Source organism: Talpa europaea, assembly GCF_964194135.1.
Source record: "Talpa europaea genome assembly, chromosome: 13".
Taxonomy (NCBI): domain Eukaryota; kingdom Metazoa; phylum Chordata; class Mammalia; order Eulipotyphla; family Talpidae; genus Talpa; species Talpa europaea.
The window spans coordinates 81,068,721-81,091,279 of record NC_140080.1 but is presented as its reverse complement, the minus strand read 5'-3'; the positions used below and the strand labels follow the sequence as shown (position 1 = coordinate 81,091,279).

General features: G+C 46.6%; 1 protein-coding gene across 3 annotated transcripts in view; it reads right to left on the bottom strand.

Annotated features, from left to right (window-relative positions):
- The window catches only part of CTIF (cap binding complex dependent translation initiation factor), a gene marked incomplete at both ends in the record, with an annotated part of 191,953 nt that overhangs the window by 23,534 nt on the left and 145,860 nt on the right, over positions 1 to 22,559 (bottom strand). For all 3 annotated transcript variants that reach the window (XM_084252895.1, XM_084252896.1, XM_084252897.1), the window contains one exon: positions 14,666 to 14,821. In XM_084252895.1, coding sequence (XP_084109021.1) covers positions 14,666 to 14,821 — 156 coding nt within the window. The remainder of the gene's footprint in view (positions 1 to 14,665; positions 14,822 to 22,559) is intronic.

The window sequence follows — 22,559 nt, the reverse complement described above, 5'->3', positions numbered from 1 at the left end:
TCCATCCCCGGCCAGGGAGCTATCACATGGTACAGCAGACCTCTCCTGACTCGCCTGCTGCTCCCCTCAGCAGTGTATCTCAGCAGATCTGCCTGTTCTGTTCCCCACTCTGTCTCTGGTGAATCCTCTCACCTCCCATACCTCTGGCCTGCACTCCAGCTCTTGTATGCACAAATAAATAAATCTTTAAAAAAAAAGTTACATATATAAATATATATATATGAATATGAATATGTACATATGTATATATATAAATTTCATTGATACTTTTAAACATTGATTACATTTTGAAAATACCATTCTCTGGATATACTGGATAATATAAACAATACTAACGGGAATTTTACGTGGCCAGTAGGAAATGCACAGTGACGCAGGGCTCACGTGGTGTTGCACGGGATGTGTAGCTTTGTAGCTGGGATGGTGCTGGATTGTTAGGGGCTGAGAGCCTTCTGCTGTCCTCAATGTTTATGACTGTAGGTGTCCCTTCTCACCTTCTTCCCAATGCTCCCAGTACCCTCTGTATCCTCCTTATTCATCCTTTTGCATCCTCTCTAATCCTTCTCCTGCATGGCCGGGTCCAGGTGAAGGCTGACAGACATACAGCAAGGGCTCACTCGTGCACCCCTCAGTAACTCCGTCCCCAGGGCTCCCAGTCCGCGAAGCTGTGCCAGAAGTCCACCCTGACTTCTCATGATTGTGGCTTGTGGGGTTCTTACTTTGGACAGACTAATTAAATCTCACATGAAGCTTGGCAGACTGAAGTCAAAGAAAGCCCACTCAACTAGAGTGAAATTTGGGGACAGTACACAGGCCCTTTATTGGCCAGCAGCACATTGCAATGGTTACTTGTGCTGTGAACACAAATGCTTCCTCGGGGTTTTGTTTGGCAGGAGGGTTCACTTTCAGGGGCCACTGCCAGCCAGCGCCACCCCATTGGCTCACCTTCCCCTTCAAGGATTCTAGATTTGTCTCCATTTCCAGATAACCTCCAGACTCGGGCTTTGCTCATTTTTGGTGCTCTATTTCATTAATTTATTAAGCAAGCTTTTACTGAGCACCTACTACATGCCAGGCACTGTTTAGATCTTGCTGGATATGTCTGGAAACAGAATAGATACACTCTCTGCCTTGAGTGTTTCCATGCTGCTCGGGGAGACAGAAATCAAGTAGATTAACCAAGAAGACTATAAGGTAAAGCCAGATACTCATAAGAACTATTAGAAAAAGAAAGCAAGCTGGAGACAGAAAACCAGGATGGCAGGCCAGGGCGCGGGGGATGGTCAGGAAGGATCCTTGAGGGATTGACATTCAGCAAAGACCTGGATGGATCCCTGGAAGACAGGCACCCCCCAGGGGGGACCACAAGCGCAGAGGTCTAGAGACACATTCTACTCTGTCTACTCCCACTCTTTCTCATTAAGCACTTTGTTTTATATGATGTAAATATGCTGCCAACAGATCCCTCTATTTTAGGTCTTTGTTTGAGCAAATCTACTAAATTATGTTTAATCCTCATCCCCATGTGAGCTGAGGACCAGAGAGGGCAAGAAATCTGGGTCTGTCTGAGAGTTCTGGCTGTGAGAAAGGACCCCTTCTGGGGGCTTCTTTTACAGGTTCTGGCCAGGCACCTGTCACCTGTTCATTGCTGATGGCAGTGATAAGGGAGCCATCCACAAACAGTTGGATTCTGGAAAAAAGGGGAGAGGTGGTTCCTGTATCTGGCCTACACACTGCATCCATCTGAACAGCACAGAGGGTGACATCGATCGCTGGCTTTTTAACAATGGGTCCTGGCAGCTGCTGTAGCAGCTTAAAGAAGGAAGGCTGGCCGGGTCACCGGGAGATTTGGGTGTGATTTATTATGCTCCAGCTCTCAGCACAGACCGCTGTTTTCGCTTCCGCTCTGTAGCCCCTCTGAGTGTGCAGGGACCACGCATGCTCACACGGGGGCCCAGAGTTTGGCACCTGAATGACTAGGTAGAGGGTACCTGAGTGGGCTATGAAGGTGGGGTAGGGCTGGGATGGAGATGGATGGGCAGACCCGGGGAGGCATTGGGGGTGGGGGCTGAGGGGACCAGGCAGGGATTCAGGGAGGCCTCTGACATCCTCTCTGTGGGTGGGAAACAGATAAACTTTATTTTTTGACTTGTGGGTTATCTGAAGTTACTGTTGGCCATTTTTCTCCTAGGTTCCTTATCTTCTAAACATATAGGTCACTCCCTCTACCTCCCAGCCAATGCCCTCACCCTGGCCTGTCTCCCCTCCGGCTCCCAAGCTGGCTGAGCCCACCCTGGCATCAGCTTACTGAGAAAACACCAAAGGGCAAGGGCGGGCGGGCATCTTAACTTTTGTTTTTCAACCCAAAGTATTAGAACATCTCGGCAGATGCATGTGTATGTGCATATCTTGTACACACAACCCCCACCAGCTACAATTTATGCTCTGTGTCGATTCCCCATTTTAGAAAAAATCCGCATCCCCGCCTCTCCGCCAGGGCCTTCGGCTCCTCCCGGCCCCCGCCCGCCTTCAGCGCGACTCTGCAGAAAGCAGGGGCCTCTTGAAGTTCAGACATTAATTACTGAGTTAGAATATTTTTCAAAATTACAAGGCATGGCCCCAGGAGATAAGAGGAAGGAGGAGGAGAGCGCGCAGGCGAAGGAGGCGGGAGAACGAGCCGAGTCTGCCCAGGGCACGGAGGCGGGTCTGCAGGCGCGGGCCACCCCCCGACAGCGCCCCCGCCCCGCCCGCAAGGCCGAGCGCCCCCTGCAGGCCGCCGGGGGTAAGGCCGAAATCAAGAGCTCGCGCCCCAGAGCCTTGCTGGAGGGGGCGTCCGAGGGGATGGGGCATTGGGGCCAGGAGTTTTGGGGAGTAGAAAAGTTAGAACAGTTCTACCGCTCGCCTCCCCACCTCAGGCCGTAACGGTGGAGCTCCTGCTAGGAAATGGTTATGTTCATTAAACTGTTTTCAGGGCCTCCCCGGTGGCGCAGCGGTTGAGCACTGGGTTGCGAAGCCGCCCGTGCCCGAGTCGCCGGTTCGATCCCCGGCTGCTCCCCGGTCACCAGAGGAGGGTCCCACATGGCGCGCAGACCTCTCCTGCCGCCCGCTGCTCCCCTCAGCAGTGTACTTCGGTCCTTCTGCCTGCTCTGCTCCCCGCTCTGGCTCTGGTGAATTCTCTCACCCTCCCGCGCTTCTGACTGTACCCAGTGCTTGTGTAAACAAACAAACAAACAAACAAATAAATAAAGCATGCCTCTATTTAAAAAATAAATAAATAAACTGTTTTCAAGGATTTCAGGGAAGGGGAAATGAATCAAATCATTCTCCCTCTGTAATTAGGAGGCTGGACGGCGCTGAGGATTCCCTGGAAGCGGCTGGTATGATGGGGATTCACTGCGAGTCGCCATTCCATCTAACTTAAAAAAAAAAAAAAAAAAAGCCAACTATTTGATGCTTCTTAAGAAAACATGCTCCCACCTAGATATTCTTTGCAAGGCGAGCTAACTCAGAGAGCCACGTTTTCGGAATCTCTGTCTTTTAGAGAAAATACCCAAAGCTTGCAACCACCACCACTTTCCAAAGGGGAAGTGAAGAGACGTCTCCTGAAGCCGTGTTGCGATGGGTTTGGAAATCGCTTGAGTTTTAAGACTGTTTAAAAACGGTTCTGGCGAGGAGACTGGTTTCCCTTTGGAAATCAGTGTCTGGGGGAAGCTGGTATTTTTATAACTCCAGGCTCTCTATCAGATCCTGTGTTACCATGGTTGCTAAGGGGAACACTGGCTTCAAATTTCACATTTCAGTTTGCAGAGTCTGGCTGAGGAAGTGGAACAGTTAAAGGGAGGGGGCCAGAGGAGGGTCAGGGAATGGTGGTGGTGGTGGGGGGCGGGCGCTGAATTTTAGCTGGAGGAGGGCAGGGATCCTGTGGCCTCAGTCAGGGGTCATTTCAGTGTGTTCGTGTGGGGTGTTTGGGGTGGGGGCGTCGGGCAGGTCAGGGCCATGAGACACGGAGTGACTTGGCTGCCAAGCGGAAGAGGGGGGACAGCAGCTCTGGAGGGAACAAAACTGTGGGGAGTTATTTCGGCAGAGGTGACAGGAATGGTTGCTTAAGCTGGGGTATTCATAGCAGCAGCTGCTGGACCTGGAGGAACTCTGACGCTTAAACCAGTGCCCAGAGGCTGTGTACCTGCCCAGGAAGGCTACATTCTTAGGGGAACATTCCAGGCGGGGTCTGTGCCTAAGATTAGGGCTGGAATAAGCTGTTCATGGAAAAAGGTTCTGAATTTTCAAGCTTCATTCCAGCCCTTCACTTTCCCCTTAGGCTTTCTGATGGACTTATAATATAAAAACAACTTTAAAGACAAGGAGTCGAGGATTGTTCTCCATTCAGAGGCCCTTGCCAGGCAGAATCCCCTTGTCTCATCTGCCATCTGGCCTCCCACATACTTTCTCTTTCCACCACCACATTTTTTTTTGGAATGTTGCATTTTCCGCTGTGCACAGAGTTACCTGCGGGTCCCTCTGGCAAGGGAGTGCCCCACATGTATTTGACTTTCTTATCCCAGCACATTTCTAGCAGGAAACGTGTCCAGGAGGCTTTTTTCCTCAGTGTTTGTTGAATGAATAAACAAACTCTCCTTTATGCCTTCCATGGTGTTGCTCTCTGGCTTAAAAACTTTCAGAGTTTCCTCAAATCATCTTGTGTCGACCAGAATGCCTCTGATGGGAGCCAGCAGAGCTCAGAACTCATCCCTCGGGTACTCTCTTCATCATCTGTCACAGAAGCTCAACTCTGGTCCTCATGCCTCCTCTTAAACTTTTCTTTCTGAAGTTCTCCCCCGGCACCCCTGGTTAATATCTGTCTGAAGCCTGCTTCTTAAGCCCTAGCTTCTCCTTTGCTCCCAGCAGCTGGCCATACCCCCAATTCCCCCCACTCCTATATTTGTACAACCCATCATAAATAGTCATTAATTTCTGTGGGTGTGGTTGCCAAGAGGCTCACAATTTCTGCTCCCTCCTTCTAGTACAAATGGGAAGTTTTGCAGTTCAATATGACAGTGGCATTTTCTCAAAACAAATTACTGTTTACCAAGTGACACTGAGTCCTCAGCAAAGTGCGGTGGGGGATTACTTGATAAGTGAAACGCAGTCCACCCCCTAGATACCCATGAAAGATTGAAATGATTCAAAAGCAACCAAAGGTGGCATAGATATTAATACAACCACCAGGCAAAGGACACGTCAGCACCCCCATGTTGCACCAGGACACAAGTCCTATGGGCTGTTACAGGAGGAGCACTCAGGGCAGGGTGGGGATGTGGTGGGAAGTGATCCTGGCCACGAAGATCGTAAGGGTCAGGCAGGAGGCGAAGGAAGATGGTGCCCAAGGCAGGAGGAAGGTTGTAGAAACATGAGAGTACTGTGGCTTCTCAGTGGCAGAACTAGGATTCAACTGTGCTCTCTGTGCTTCTGGCTCCCACTCCACAGTGCGCTTCGGCTGAAGACTCACTCTGTGCACCTAAGATGTGGCTATTTGTGTTTCTTAACCTTGGCTGCACACTGGAGTCATGTGGAGAGGGTAAATCTCCCTCTCCAGCCCTCAAGCCCCATCCCTAAAAAGTTTAATTCGTTGAAGGAGGGGTCTGAGTGTTTGGTTGAAGGAGGGGTCTGAGTGTTTGTAAATTTGCAAAAGCTTCCCAAGGTGCAAAGCCAAAGTCCTGGTTCCACGGAGGATTCTGAATCTCTCTTCCCCATTAGGGTCCACCCCTAGCCCAGGCACAGCCTACCTTGGCTCTTCTGGACAAAGTGGACCCAGCCCTGGTCCCAGCTGGGCAGCCAAATGCTGTCCTCTCTCCTGCTCTAGGGCAAGGAGGGTGAGCCCACTGGAAGGCAGCACCGAAGAATGTTCTGTTTGACTCTCAGCCCTGTGAATCAGCAGAGGCTCTCCACTCTCACCCACTTTACCTCAGCCTTTTCTTTCTTTCTTTTTTTTCTTTTGAAAGATTTATTTATTTATTTATACAAGCACTGGGCACAGTCAGAAGCGTGGGAGGGTGAGAGAATTCACCAGAGCTAGAGCGGGGAACAGAACAGGCAGACTGACAAAACACACTGCTGACGGGAGCAGCGGGCGCAGCAGGAGAGGTCTGCTGCACCATGTGGGACCCTCGTCAGTGGCCGGGGATCGAACCGATGCTGCAGAGGCCGTGGGCAGCTTCGCAGCCCAGCGCTCAACCACTGCACCACCTGGGGAGGCCCTATCTCAGCCTTTTCCAAGGTCAGATCCCCCCCCAAAGCTGAGACAGTGCAAACAATTGAATGCACCCTCACGCAAAAAGTTTAAAAGTGACTCTGTCATTGTTGCACTGAGCAATTTCATTTCCTGAGGAGCCTGACTTGCTGCCCTCTGTGCCCTCCTTCCCACCCTGCGCCTGCAAGTCCAACCAGCTGTATCTCCAGGGGTGTCCTCCTTGGAGACACCCCTCAGGGCACCTGCACCCTCCCTGCCCTTCCTCTCAAGGCAGATGTGGTTCCTGGGGCCCGGAGGGGAGGAGAACATGGGAGCCAAGCAGAAGGAAAGTTTGGTGGGGGATGAAGGGGGGTTGCAGAGAGGGATGAGAGATTCCTGACGGAAGGCACCCTCTCCCTTCCTCCACTCCTGCCCTCTGGTTGTGGGTGTCAGCTAGGAAGAGGGCAGCTGGATGGGAGAACCTGCAGCGATGGGCTGGAGGGATTGGAATGGGGGTGGGTGGGAGGCTGGGGAAAGGAGGAAGGATGAGAGGCAGTGGATAAAACAGGCCTGGGATACAAGGGGAAAAGTAAAAAGGTCTAAGGGGTTAAAAGCCATTCTAGTATCTCCTGCCAGAGGAATTTGCAACAAACCTCTTAAAGGAAGGGGCCCGGAGAGAAGCTTCAGTGATAACTTGGAAGAGTCTAGCAAAATCATCACTGGGTCACAGAGGGGACAGAGGAATGGAGGGGGCAGAGAGTGCTGTAGGGTCAGGAAAAGGGAGTCAGGTGGTGCTGGGCTAACAGACCCAAAGCCTGGCAGGTCGGCTCCAGCTGGGATGGGAGACGAAAGCAGCTTTAGCTCAGGCCATAAACACTAATTACACCCCTCCTGTGTGCGGGCCGTCACAGTCACAGTTGGGACCTTAGACAGGTTCTTACAATGCTATTTAAAAAGAGCCTGAAGGCTCTTTCCACATGTTTCTGTCTTCTTTAATTTCTTTCATCAATATTTTGTATTTTCAGTGTGCAAGTCTTTCACCTCCTTAGTTAAGTTTCTTCCTCCGTATTTTATTCTTTCTGATGTACTTGTCAGTGGGATTATTTCTAATTTCTTTCTTTGGCAGTTCATTATTCATGTGCAGAAATGCAATTGATTTTTGTTTGTTGCCTTGTCTCCTGCAGTAAAGTTTTACTGAATTCATTTATTAGTTCTAACTTTTTTTTTTGCTGGAGTCTTTAGGACTTTCTGTATACAAGATTATGCTGTCTGCAAATAAGAGATGATGTTACTACTTTCTGTCCCATTTGGATGCCTTTTATTTCTTTATTCATGTCTATTTGCTTTGGCTTGGAATTCCTGGAGTACATGGAGCAGGAGTTGGTAAAAGTCCTCATTTTGGTCCTGATCTTGGACTGGAAGTCTCAATATTGTTAAAAATGTCAACACTACCCAAGTGACCTACAGTTCAATGCAGTTCCTTCCAAAATTCCAATGGCATTTTTTTTATAAAGTTAGAAAAAATAATTTCTAAAAGCCAAAGAAATAGCCAAAACAATTTTGAAACAATTTGAAAAAGAACAAAGCAAGAGGCATCACATGTCCTAATTTCAAAACTTATTACTCCAGCCATTAAAACAAACCCAGAGGCCAACAGGACAGAACAGGGAGCCCAGAAATAAACCCATGCATCTATGGCCATCTGATCTGTGATAAAGTTTCCAAGAAAACATAATGTGCAGAGGACAGTCCCTACAACAGACGGCGCTGGGAAACAGGACAGCCACATGTGATAGAATAAAACAGGGCTCTTACACCACACGCAAAACTAACTCAAAATGGACTAGAGACATAGACAGGAGACTAGAAACTGAACCTCCTTGAAGAAAACATGGGGGAAAAGCTTCATGACATTGATCTTGACAATGAGTTCATGGATAGGACACCTGAAGCACAAAAGTGAAAGCAGCCAAGTGGGAGGACATCGAACCGACAAGCTGCTGCTCAGCAAAGGAAACAAACAGAGTGAAAAGGCAGCTTACAGAACTGGAGAAAATATTTGCAAACCAAATATGTGATAAGGAGCTAATTTTCAAAAAATACAAGGAACTTTCACAACCCAACAGCAAGAGTCCTCATACCTGGTTTTTAAAAATGGGCTGTTACATTTTTCCAAAGAAGACATGGAAATGGTCAACAAGCATATGAAAAGATGTTGAGTGTCAACAAGCACCAGGAAAATATAAATCAAAACCACCTCACACCACTTAGGGTAGTTATTACTAATAAACAAATGAACCAAAAAACTCCAAAAGACAACAAGCATTGGCAAGGCTGTGAGAAACTGTGCATTGTTGGTGGGAATGCAAAATGACATTGATCTTGACAATGATTTCATGGATCACACCACAGCTGTGGAAAACAGTACAGAGGGTCCTCAAAAATAATAAATAAATAAATAAAATAGAGCTACCACATGACCCAGCAATCCCACTTCTGGATATTTAGCCAAGAGAATTAAAATCAAGAATTCAAAGAGATATAGGACCACCATGTGCATTACAGGCCTACTTATAGTAGGAGTCAAGATGTGCAAGCAAGTAAATGTCCACTGACAGTTCAAAGGACTAAAAACACGGGCCTCCCTGGTGGCGCATGGGGTTAAACACTGCACTATGAAGCAATCTGCAGCCTCTGCAGCATGAGTTCAATCCCCAACCGGCTAGGGAGCAACCCACATGGCACAGCAGACTTCTCCTGTCTCACCCACTGCTCCCTTCAGCAGTGTGTTTCATTCAGTTTGCCGGTTCTGTTCCCCACTGTCTCTGGTAAATCCTCTTACCACCCGCATCTCTGACCTGTACCCCAGCTCTTGCATGCATAAATAAATAAATCTTAAAAAAAAAAAAACAAAGGACTAAAAACACGGTATATATGTACAGTGGAATACTATTCAGCCTTAAAGAGGGAAATTATGTTACACGTGACAACATGGATGAACCTGGAAGACATTATGCTAAGTGAAATAAACTAGTTCCAGCGGCTTATTCCCCATATTTCCATATAGATGAGGGAATAGAATAAACTCATAGAAGCAAAGAATAGAATGGAGGTTGCCAGTGACTGGGGGAGGGAGAAATAGGAAATGCCAATCACCTGGTATAAAATTTCAGTTGTGCCAGATGAACAGTTTCTAGAGATCTGCTCTAGATAACAATACTGTACTGGGTTTTTTTTTTTTTTTTTTTTAAAGATTCACTCGTTTATTTTATACAAGAGCTGGGGTATAGGTCAAAAGTGCAGGAGGGTGAGAGAATTCACCAGAGCCAGAGCGGGGAGCAGAACAGGCAGACAGACTGAAGACACTGCTGAGGGGATCAGCGGGCCAGGCAGGAGAGGTCTGCCAAGCCATGTGGGGTTCTCCCTGGCTGGCAGGGAATCAAACCGGTGCTGCAGAGGCTGCAGACAGCCTCACACTGCAGCGCCCAACCGCTGCGCCACCGGGGAGGCCCTGTATTGGGTTCTTAAAAAATCTCTTAAGAGGGCCCCCCCTGGTGGCGCAGGTGATTGAGCGCAGGGCTGTGAAGCTGTCCGCAGCCTCTGCAGTGCCGGTTCGATCCCCGTCGGCCACAGAGTAACCCACATGGCACGGCAGACCTCTCCTGTCTTGCCCGCTGCTCCCTCAGCAGTATATTTCGTCAGTCTGCCTGTTCTGCTCCCCACTCTGTCTCTGGTGAATCCTCTCACCCTTCCGTGCATCTGGCCTGTACCCCTGCTCTTGTATAAATAAAAAAATAAATCTTAAAAATAAAATCTCTTAAGAGGGTGAATCTCCTGGTTAAAGTTCCTGCCACAATAAAAATTATGAAATGTGAAAAAGACTTAAAAAGAGCTCATGAAACAAACATGAACTGTAAACAGGAGGGCAAGGAGACTTGCGGTTTCTGGTCACCAATAACACTCTTCAGTCACTTTGAAAGCCATCTTGGCAGGAGCCATTTGCTCTGAAACAATAAAAGGGCTCACTGAAAATTATTCTTCTCCATCCTTGGAAGAAGGATCTCTGGCATTTTGTATGTGGCAAAACCAGAATCCATTCCACTAAGATCTATTTGGCTCTCTGTGTAGCAGGTGTGTGTTATGGACCAAGAGTAGAACAAGAAGAGCTGCTGCTTTGCTCGCAAGGCTGTGAAGCAAAGGGAGTAGGCACAGAGACCCGGATTCCAGTGTTGACTGCTGCCCACTGGCTGTGTGACAAGCGGCCTAAACTCTCTGTTCTCTGGAAAATAGGGGTTATGATATTTAGGGTGCTGTCCAGCTTAAAAGGGAAAAGAATGCAAGAGGTGCTTTGGCCTACGTGCTGCTGTCGTCCCTTAATACTGCTCTAAAGCCAAGGGAAGGGCGGCTGGCAGGGACAGAGAACGCGGTTTTATTGGGGAGTAATCAATGAGTGTGGCGGGAGGTGCGCGGGGGAACTTCCCCGAGGAGGTGACTTGAATTGGGTCTGGCAGGACATGTTAGGGCCAGAAAGAGAGAAACTCTTTTCCAAGGATGGAGTCCCAGGTTTCAAGCTTGAGTAACAGAGGACCGTAACTCAACTAGGTCAGAGTGTGAAGGAAAAGCCTGGAAGAGGGCAGGGCAGCTCTCACACAGCTGAGTGCCCTCCAGTCTGAAGGTGCTTAGGGACTAAGGCCTCCCTCAGTCTTAAAGGGTCACGGGGGCTGAGTGAGCCCCGGGTCTGGTGAAGGTGGCTTCTGCACAGATACCTTTAGACTGGGTCATGCTGGGCCAATTTTGTATCTTCCTCTTAGGTTTATTCTAAATGAGACTCTTCATACCAGGATGACCCGTGGATTTGTGTTTGACTCAGGGCAGTGAGGAACGACATGCAGGGGAACCCTTGGGAGAGCTGCTGAGGCAGAGAAAGGAACATGGCGCCACTGTGAGAAAAGGCATCGAGTGAGTTCTGGGCGTGGTAGGGCGGGGGGAGCCTTCTCCCTGGCCCTAGGGAGGCAGAATTGGATGGGTCTGGTCCACATAAGAATATGGACTGAGCTGGAGGGCTTAGGGGTGCAGCTCCCCTTGCTGGAAAGGCTTGAGGCATGATCTGGATGTGTCTAATGGGCAGATGGAAAGGCCAGCCTGAGGACTGGTCCGGGAACTGGAGGACCCAGGGCTGAGTGGGCCTTGCAGATTTGGGATCAGCCATCTGAATGACCTTAGGGGAAAAGCCTAAACTTTTCCAGCATAGAGGGAGACAACAGCAGTGTCTTTGGCTTCTAGAAACTTCCGATGCTTGCTCACCCTGCTTTGAGGACATCAGTCAGACCTGGAAGTGAGTGTGCGTGTGATAAGGCAGGGGAGGTAGCAACTGACTCTGCGAATTCAGGGTTTGCCAGGGAGCTGGGAAAGGCAGCCTGTCCAAAGGCATTCATAAGATCCCTAGGGCGCAATGTCTTTTCTGAAGGTCTTGTTTAGAGAAGCCGAGTTCTCTGTTGGGAAGAGCCTTGGATCCAGAGGTCAAGAACTCCAGGCTCTGGTATGGACCAGTCATATGTCCCTGGGCAGGCGACTCAGCCCTTGTGCCCCTTTAAGATTGGGTGTGTGCCCAGGCCTAAGTCAGACTGGAGGGCACCCAGCTCTCTGAGAGCCGCCTTGCCCTAGAACGAGTCCCCTGGGCATTTCCTTCCACATTCTGACCTAGTTGCCCTAGCGCTCTTAGCACCCTCTCCACACCACACTGTCCTCCCTAAGCTCTTCAGAGTGAGCTATGTGGTCTCCTTTTGCAGATGAGGATGCAAGCTTCAGAGAAGGTGAACCCTCCCCCATGATAGTCCAGAGACAAAGTGGCAGAGGCAGGATTTGAACCCAGGCAGCTGCCCAGCTTCAGGCTTGAGGCTCTTGAACCACCTTACTGGGCGGCCTCAAGAAATCTGGAGCATGGGGCTTTGGTTTCTTCTTTTAGTAGCTGGTAGAAACCACAGCTGGTTATTTACTCTTCAAGTTTTCTATGCACACGCCAGGGTCTTTGTTTGTGAAGACATCTTAAAAAGTTGAACGCACCTGAGAAGAGTAACTTAGGGGACGTTCTCCATTCCTTGCTGTGCAGACCTCATGGCACCTTCTGGATCTCACACCAGAAAGTTCGCGCTACCTCAGGTGGTGTCAGAAGTGTCCCGGCAGCCAGGGCCAGCGCTCGGCCACAGCCCTGCTTCCTGCTTGGGGAGCAGGTGACGGCAACACACCAGGAGGTGCCCAGATCACACAGGGGGGATGTGTGGGGGCAATCCAGGTCACTGCCCTAGAACAGCAATGCTCCCTGTCTCCAGCTGGGGTGTCAGGGCACGGGGCAACTCAGCGAGGGATGGGAGGGCCCCAAGAGACCATTGGGGCCAGCCCCTGCCTCTGGGGGCTGCCTTCAAATCATCCCAGTGGGATACTTAAGGCAAAGCCAAGGCCCCTCTTCAGGCTGTGTTCTGAGCTCAAGACACTTTGACAGTGAGATAAAGTTGGGAGAGGCCATTGTCAGGCCTAGTCAGGCCTAGGAGACAGGGCTGACTGACATCCTGTGCTTTTGTTAAGAAACATGACTTGGCCTTTCTCGCTCCCTGGCTTTCTGTGCACCTGCTCATGTTGGGGGCATGTCCCACTTAAGGCAGGAAGATGGTGGCCACAAAGAGAAGAAAAAGTCATTGGGTCATCAACTCTAGGTTCCAGCTTATGAAAAGTGTGAGGGGTATGCTGCGGTACAGGCAGACTCTGCAGATGATCAGACAAAGCCAAGCAAAGCAGGTCATCTTCACCAACAATTGCCCAGTCTTGAGAAAATCTGAAACAGAGGGCTAGGCCATGCTGACCAAGATGGTGTCCGTCACCACAGTGGCTATGATGCTGAAGTGGGCCCAGCGCATGGACGTAGCAGAGCACGCACCCCGCCATCAGTGGCCCGGCTGAGCGTGATAGCATTAGAAGCTCACCCAAACAGACTGGTGAAAAGCAAATCCTGCAACATTTTCCTTTAATAAAACAAACAAGCGAATCGAAAGAAGCACAGCTCAGCGCCAGCAGTACAAGGCTTACGGGTGTGTAAAGTGCCAAGGAGGCCCTGTATTCTGGCCCTTGCTGGAACAAGCAGGCTTTCCTATATAGCAAAACTGTTGGCAGACACCCCTCCCTCCTCTTAAATTGCTCTAGTGTCTCTGTGTTTCAAAAACACAACAATGTTGCTTGACCCCATAACTCCCCTTTAGCTGACAAGTTCCCTTTTAAAGAAAGGCTAAGACTTGTCCAGACTCAGACCTTCTTCTCTACCGACTCCCCACATGACCCAACGTGGCCACTGTGTTCACTGCCCCTGACAGCACAGACCTTTGGCCTTGTCCCGGGATGGTGGCTGGAGGGGACAGTACGTGTGAAGTGTACCCCCCCACCCTCAAGGAGCACTGATGTTTCTTTCCTGTCCTAGGGTCTGTTCTGACCCATGCCCCCCTGGCTTGCCTCCTGGCCACCCCTCCTTTGCCTCTTTGCTGGCTCCTGGCCTCCGCTCCATCTACACCCTCTTTGCACAAGACCCTGTTGGGTCTCAGTCTGACCTACAAGCTTCACATACTGCTCAATCCCATCTTCACACTGACCTCGTCCAGATCTTCAGACATTCCTACCTGAGCAACCTCAGGACAGCTCCCCACGGATGGCCAATAGGCCCCTAAGACTCTGACACCTGGTTTTCATCCCCACTGTGTCTGTCTCTCTTCCAGCTTCCCCCCTTCCAGAAAACGGGGCCACCAGGCTCTGTAAGAAAGGAGTCCTCTCTTCTCTGCAGGGCACCTCAGCTGGTCCTGCTGGTTCTAACTCAGAGATATAACTGGAAGGCAAACAGGTCTCTCCCTCATCACTCTCATGACTGTGTCCTGAGCCACCAACCTCCCACTGGGTGACACTAGCAGCCCCCAAAGAGCCCCCAGCTGCCATATTTGCCCTTCGGGTTCAACCCCTAGAGGGCGTGGGGAACAGCCAGGGCCACCTTCTAAAGTGGGCTGTATTATCTTGTGGGGCAAGGACCCCACTGAGTTCTTACTCCCCAAAAGTTTCTTGTTTATTCTAATTTGTTTCTTTTTCAGATGAAAATTTGAAGGAAAACTTTAAAGAGTAAATACTTTGATGGTAAACCAGTCTGATCAACCACCCATTCATTCAAACAATACCCAGGGTGGGCCTGCCCTCGGAGGGCAGCATCCTAGTGAGCAACGACTTAAGTCTTAAGTTAACAATAATCCCCCCTGGGGTGAGGAGTTATTTCCCTGCATGTCAACTCAAGAAATAAAAACCTGGCTTCAGAGAACAGAAGCACCTGAGTGGGTCCCTCCCTGCCAAGGTTGGAGCTTGTTGGTGGCACAGCCCTGTCGCTCCTGCCGCGCCTGGCTGCGACGCCCCTCTTACCTCCCTGAGGCAGGTGTAGATGGGGCAGACCAGCACGCGGAAGGGCTCGCCCGTGCTGCTGCGCATGGCGCCGAACACCTCGCACAGGAAGGTGATGAAGCCCAGCCAGCGCTCCACGTCCTGCTGCTGCAGCTCCTCCCGCACCGTGAAGTCCTTCTGTGGGGGCACAAGACACAGTGTCAGGCTGGCCGGGCGGGGAGGGGCCGGACACCCCCTGCTCTGCCATGGCACCCACTAAGTGTGGGTCTTGGGTAACTGGTAACCTTCATATTCTCAATGAGGAGAGGGCGGGTGACCGTGGCTGAAGCGTGGATGCCAGGGACTCAACAGGGCCACATGCCACTGTACCTTCTCTTCTGCGTTCCCAGATGTGGGCCCCCAGACTGGCCTCACTGACCCCGATATATAAGGTGGGTGCAAAGAGGTGAAGGGAGATGGCATCTCTCCCAGTGTCATCACCTCCCCCATTCGACTCCCTGTGGATGAATTACTTTTTTTTTTTAATCCCCAAATGCTGGCCTCAATGAGCTCCCCTACATTGGCCACAAATGCTAGTAATTGGTGGCGGAAGCCCACGTAGGTTCCAGCACCAGGCTAGAGACATAGTTACAGCTGTCTGCAAGGAGCCTAGAGAACAGGAAAATTAGAGGCATTCATTCATTCATTCATTCATCCTCCTTACTGTCCCACTGTGTGCCAGGCCCTGCACTAAGGGCTAGGATAAGGCACGTTCGTGCATAGCAATGATACAAGAGAGAAGGGATTAAAAGCTCTTGGGGGCTTCCAGGTAAAGGGACTTGGGGAACCCAGAGGTGGGTGTTATGACTTTCAACTGGAAATCAGGGCTTGGAAAGAGTTAGGACTGTGCTGTGGGTGTCTGGGGCAGGGGTGTTTCAGGTGGAGAAAAGACAACTTGGGTGAAGGCACAGGCAGGATAGTGTGGGGGTCTGGAAAACAGACAGGTATAACCCAGCATAGGTGCAGTGAAGGAGGAAAACAGAAGGCTGGAAAAGGGAGAGTGGGGCTAGTGTACTGACACCTGTCGAGTAGGGGGGCGGGGGTGATGGGCACAGCAAGGTGGTGAGGTCATAGAACTGGAAAACTCAAAGATGGGTCCAAGATTCTGGGTCAGGGTGATGTGCCACCAAAAGAAAGAACATGGGAGGGGATTGCGCGCAGAAAGGGGCTCAGGTCATCCCATAGTCCAGAACCTCCCCTTACTGCTAATTTTTGCTGAGCATTTTCATCGTGCCAGAATCTCTGAATCCCTAGAGATGCCTTGGTTAATAACTGTCCCTTGCGTGTGATCAAAGTGTTATCTAGCAATCTAAAAGGACAGAGGGGCCTCAGCTTCCTCAGCTGCAAAGTTAGGGCTTGGATGAGAAGACCTCTATGAGAAACCCCTCCAGTTCCAGCTTCTAATGAGCTTGAGCCTGGGTCACCGCTTGTAACTACAAGGGTCTCATCAACTTAAAGAGTGTGTGTGTAAAACAGCAGCAGTTACTACGCCAGACAGTGAGCCGAGCACCTTAACTGTAATATTTAATTGTCACATGATTCTATGAGGCAGGTCCCATGATTGACCCATTTTATAGATTCTTCAACTGCGGTTAAAGTAGTTACCCACTTGTCTATGGCTATGTGGCAACAGCAGGGCTGGGATTTGAACCTGGGTCTGCCCACTCTGAGACCAAGATTCCCCTACTCCTCCTTTTTTTAATGATGTTTTAAATTGGAAAAGTAGCACATCAAAGCCCAGGCTCTTAGTCACTTTCCAAGTCAGAACTTTCCACTAAATCACTTGTCCAGACTGTTCCCTGGAGTCCACTCTTGCTCACAGATCTCACGGGCCTCAGGCTGACCCTCAGGCCTCCTCATTCCCCACTCACTTCCTACTGAAATGTCTACCTGTGCATCACTGTGGTTTGCTTGTGCATGGGGTTAGGTGTGTCTCCCACACTAATGTCTGAGTCAAGGCAGGGCCCCTGGAAGTATCTCCTGGGTTTAGCTAAGTTCTCCAAACGTAGTGGCTCTATACAGCTCCTGGAGCAGATGGCCCCCACAGCAGCTGCCCTGTGCCGGTCTGTGAACCTGTGAATGAATGAATGTCTTTGCCTGCCAACCCAGAATCTGCAAAGGACCTGGATTGCTGGCCTTGAAATCATGCATTTTCTGGTGGTTCTACCCTTTTTAACCTTTTTTTTTTTTAATCCCCCTATATCCTTATGTGGTCAGAGCAGGGGCAAGCATAGCCATTCTCATTTTAGAAGGGGGAAACTGAGGCAAAAGATGAAAAGATTTGACCCAGGTCACCCTGGTACTAGAACTTGAATGAGACCCTAAACCCCTCTAATGGCCCTGCTCAGGGCTAAAGGCTCTCAGCCCTGGTAGCACACTGGAGGCACCTGGAAGAACCTGGAAACCACTGTTGCTTGCACTCCAGCACTGAAAGACTGGTGGGGCTGGGATTCTGGTCATTTTGAAAGCTCCCAGGTGAATCCCCAGTGGGGCACCATGGTCGAGAACCCCAACACCAGCCTTTATTAAGACTGGGAGGCTGTGTCCTCAGGAAAAGTCCTCCGGGGGTAGGAGGAAGTTCCAGGCAGTGCAAACCAAGGAAGAGAATTTAAAAAGATGATTACATCTATTCAAAGAACTGTACTCAACTCAGATCTCTCCTGATAATTGGCATTGAGAGAGGACTCTGTTTTGGGCTAGCAAAATTCACTAGAAGGCTGAGCTAAATATTGCAATATTGGCTGCCAAATATTGGAAATTGAACTTGGAATGTGCACATGAAGGCACCCACCCGTGTGAGGTCTGAGAAGGAGATTGTGATTACCTCAGCAGACGCCACACGATTCCAAGGGTGACCCACATGGCTGACACCAAGACCATACAGAACCTTCTTTTCTCAAAGGTAGAAAAAGCTATATGGCGTCGATGGAAAAATCATGCAGGGTTGAAAAGGGGAGCATTAACTGGTAGGTCCAACAGAAATGTGTTACTCTGCAAACGTTAACTAGAGTAAACCAGAAATAAATAAAAAACCCAAGTACAAAACATGGGCTTTTATGTCTGAGAGAAGAACAACATGGAAGCTGTGGCATGTAGAAAGGCATGAGAAAGGGAGGATCCTGATGAGGAATGTAGGAAAACCCAACAAAGGGTCAGGAAAAGACAAAATTTACAGGGCGACCATGATCTGAGGCAAAAACAACAAAGGGGTGGGGGGAGGGAGAGTCAAAAGAGCATGAGGAAGGGCACAAAAGATGTTGGTGATGGGTCATAGGGGCTACGGTGGTAGGAGAAGTAGGGGGGCTACACCTGAGGGGGGAATAATGAGGTAGGAAAATAAATTACCAATAAAAAAGCCCTTTGGCTGATATGAAGTATGACTGGGAGCAAGAGAAAAGTCAGTGGAAATTAAACACCAACAGCAAAATGAAAATGCGAATTGGAGGCAGTAAGGGACAGAAGGAATAGTGCAGGAAAAGGAATTCATAAGACAAGCTTGGAAAATGATGAGAAAGCTGAAGACAAAAAGAGACGAAGAAAGAAGAAAATGACAGCAACGATGAAAGTGAACATCTAACTGAGGAGCTGTGCAGGTTTTCAAAAAGGATCAGAATTCATGGAACAAAGAGACCAGAGAGGAAAAACTTTAAGTTGAAAACAAACAAATAAACAAAACCAAACAAAAGAGAACTGACTCTTCAAGTTGAAAAGGGTTCACAGTGTTCCCACCATTTATGCTAAGCAGGAAATTTTTTTTTTTTAATTTGACGGAAAAGGAAAAATTCTAAAAACAGCTATAAGGGAAAAAACGCTGGGCCTCTTACAAGGGAAGTAAAATAGGGTTGGTCTTATACTTCTGTATTTGATAAAATTCAGAGACATCGAGGCGACATCTTAGTATGTTTGGGGGGAAAAAGAACACACCCAGCTATGAGTGACAGTAGGAGAAAGACATTTTACATAAGCAAATGTTTTTAAAAATCCCACCTACATGCTTATCTTTTAAAAAATTAAATGGTACAGCTGCCATGGAAAAACAGTATGGTGATTCCTCAAAAAATTAAAAATAGAATTACCATATGATTCAACATTTCTACTTCTGGGTATGGAGCCAAAAAATTGAAGGCAGCATTTTGAAGAGATCTGTACACTTGTATCACAGCAGCACGATTCAGAAAAGCCAAGAGATGGGAGCAAACCAAGTTACTCCACTGATGGATGAATGGACAAACAAAACGCCGTCCATACATGCAATGCAATAGCATTTAGTCTTAACAAGGGAGGAGATTCTGACACATGCCACTGCATGAATGAACCACAAGGACACTAAGGGAAATATGCCAGTCACAGAAAGACAAATATTCTCTGGTTCCACTTATATGAGTAGCTACGGTGTCAAATTCAGAGATAGAAAGTAGAATGGTGATTGCCACAGGCTGGGGAGAGAGGGAAATGAGTTGTTTTAATGGGCTACAGTTTCAGTTTTGCAGGATGAAAAAGTTTTGGAAACTGGTTGCATAATCATGAGATTATATTTAACATGACTGGACTAGACACATTGAAATGGTTGGGATGGTACCTTTCATGTTATGTTTTTTTTTTAATCACAATTGAAAGTAAATAAAAATTATTTAAATTTTATTTTTATATTCCCCATACAATTACAACCCCCTTATTTTGACCCCAATCCCACCCCCCATAGAGTGTCTCTGGTTCATAGTTGTTTGTTGATTTTGATATTTTCTTTCTTATAGTTATTCTTTTTCCTGGTCCCTTATTTAAGTTTTCTAGATTCCTGCTATGAGTGAGACCATCCAGTATTTTTCTTTTTCTTTCTGGCTTATTTTGCTGAGCATGATCCCTTCCAGCTCCATCCATGTTGAATTAAAAACTTGCTCAAATGTATGTCCCAGTCAACAAAATGTATTACTCAACTCTGAAGAAATCACACTGCAAACGGAACAAAAGTGAAAACTGAAACCAGGTGGCTTTAGGAGGCTAAATCAAAATAAGTAATTACAATTTTGGTTATAAGATTCAGTCAAAAGTCAGAAATAATCCTTCCAAGAGAAGATATTTCATTTATTTATTTATTTATTTATTTATTTATTTATTTATTTATAAAAAAAGAGATCTATCTATCTATCTATCTATCTATCTATCTATCTATCTATACAAGCACTGGGTACAGTCAGAAATGTGGGACGGTGAGAGAATTCACCAGAGCCAGAGCAGAGCAGGCAGACTGACGAAGTACACTGCTGAGGGGAGCAGCGGGCGCGGCAGGAGAGGTCTGCGCGCCATGTGGGACCCTCGCCTGGTGTCTGGGGACTGAACCAGCGCTGCAAAGGCTGCGGGCAGCCTCGCAGCCCAGCGCTCAACCGCTGTGCCACCGGGGAGGCCCAGATATTTCATTTAAAAATGTGATTTGGACAAGAATTTCAGAGTAATGGTGACTTAGTAAACCAAGATTAAAATAAGAAGACCAACATATACTGATGGAAGGAGAGAGAAGATTGTAAAGCACACAACAGTTTGTAACTTTGATCATAAGGATTCATGGGTTATTGCTTTTATTTAAGTGTCACAGAGAAATAGAAATTCAAGTATGTATTTAAAAAGATTGAAAGTAAACACTAGTTACCATTAGCAGAATTGAAAAGAGGATGCATAAATTAAATGGGTGGGTAAAAATAATTGTGGGCAAATGAAAAGGAAATTAAAGTACGAGTAAAATCAAACTAGTTTTTAAGACAACAATCATTAAAATACATAAAGCAAAACTACTGAAATATAAGAAAAAATACGATAGTGTGGTGAAATGAGACCACTAGCATTCTGCAGTCAAATAAATGAACAAAAATGAATAACTAACATGATTTAAATAATGCAATTAATAAGGCAAAATTGAAACTGTTCTCAATGTAAGTGTGAGTCTACTGTACATTTTAAAACATAAATTTAACAGGTTACATACTTGGACTAAGAGTTAAGAACAATTGAAAAAAATAGCCAATAACGGATGTTTACAGGTATTCTCTCAAAGAAAGATGGAATAAAATGGAATCCTATATACAATATAGATTACTTAGGATATAAAGAGCTATAAAAACTTGTGGGATGTGGTCAAAACTATAATGAAAGGTAAATTTATAACCCTAACCATTTTGGCTATTAAAAAAGGAAAGCACATATATCATCTAGACCTATGCTGTTCTGGATGGAGTCACTAGCCACATGTGCTGATGAGAGCTTGGCATGGGGCTCCATAAGCTGAGAGGTGCTGTTAGTGTAAAATAGACACTAGTTTTCAAACAATATGAACAAAAGAATATAAAAAGTCTTATATTTTTAAAATACTGATTACATGTTGACATTTTGGACATGCTGGGTAAAGCAAAATATATGACCACATTTTAAATTATAGATGTGGATCACATTATACATGTATTGGACAGTTTTAATCTATACATTCAATTAAAAAATTAAAAAAAACACCAATAATTAAGGAAATATATGAAAGGACATAATATGAATAAAGCCAAAAATTAATAAATTAGAAAATAGAGAAAGGAAGTTATATATAAAATCAAGAAAGAAGTAGGAATAAAATTAGAACTACAAATAAACAGATATAGAGTACATAAAAAACTCTATTACTGATAATTTGGTAAAGATGATAAGAAGGGTGATTTTTTAGAAAATAAATATCACTAAACTTTAATAAAAAATATTAAAAGCCAGACAAACTGAAATGGATAAAATGAAAAGTTCTGAAAGAATTAACTATTACAAGGAGGTCTCCAAATTTACCAGTTTGATAGGTAAGTTGATTCCAATTTTCAAAATATTATATGACTGCTCTGCTATGCAAACTGATCCAGAACAGAGAAAGGTAAGCTTTTCTAGTTCCTTATTACTTAAATCTCAAAATGATAGTAAATCACAAATGAGGAAGTCTCCAGACTAATCTTTCTAATATGAATAAAAGTGAAATTCCTAAGTAAAATACTAACAAAGAGATCCATTATAACCAGTAGATTTTATCTCAGAAAGGCCAGGATGATTTAGTAGCAGGAAATCTATAAAGGTAATAAATTACATCAATAGACCTGATTGAAAAACAGCAGCAACATCCATGACCTAAGGAAAGAGGTAAAACAATTTGATATAATTATATATATATATCATATCTGTACACCAAAAACCCAAGTCTTTAATAAATGTTAGAATTAACAAGAAAGTTTAGTAAATAAGTAATTGATAAAAGAGCACCGAGAAGCAAAATTGATATAAAAAATCAACAGCTTTTTGAGGACAGGATTAATTGTGAGATATTTTAATGCACAAAAAATCATTCACTAAATCAGTAAAAATTCTTAAGTGACATTAAGAAATGTGCAAGATTTCCATGAAGAAAATGGTAAAACTAAACTGAGAGATCTTGGAGAAAATCTTAAAGAAATGAAGGAAAAAAAAAATCTTTTATGGGTAGACTGCAATATAAAGATGGTAATTCTTGAAATTATTCACAGGTTTAACAACAATTTGTACCCCACACTCCAATGAGAACTTTTGAAGGAAAAGGTGGAATGGAGACTTGAAAAAAAAAAAAAAGACCCCAAAAGTATTTTGAAAGAATAATGGGAAATAACTAAAATCAAAACACAACAAGATTGGAAAGACTTTTTACTACTTTTCACCTATCTTGAAGCTCTAATAATGAAAAGGGCGTGAAATTGACATAAGAATGGCCAGCTAGATCAGAGAGTCCAGAAACATATTTGGCATCAATAAGGGTTTATCACGTGGCACCCGGAGGACCACAAATGGGGCAAAGGAAACATTATTCACTCAAGTGATGGTGCAGTAACAG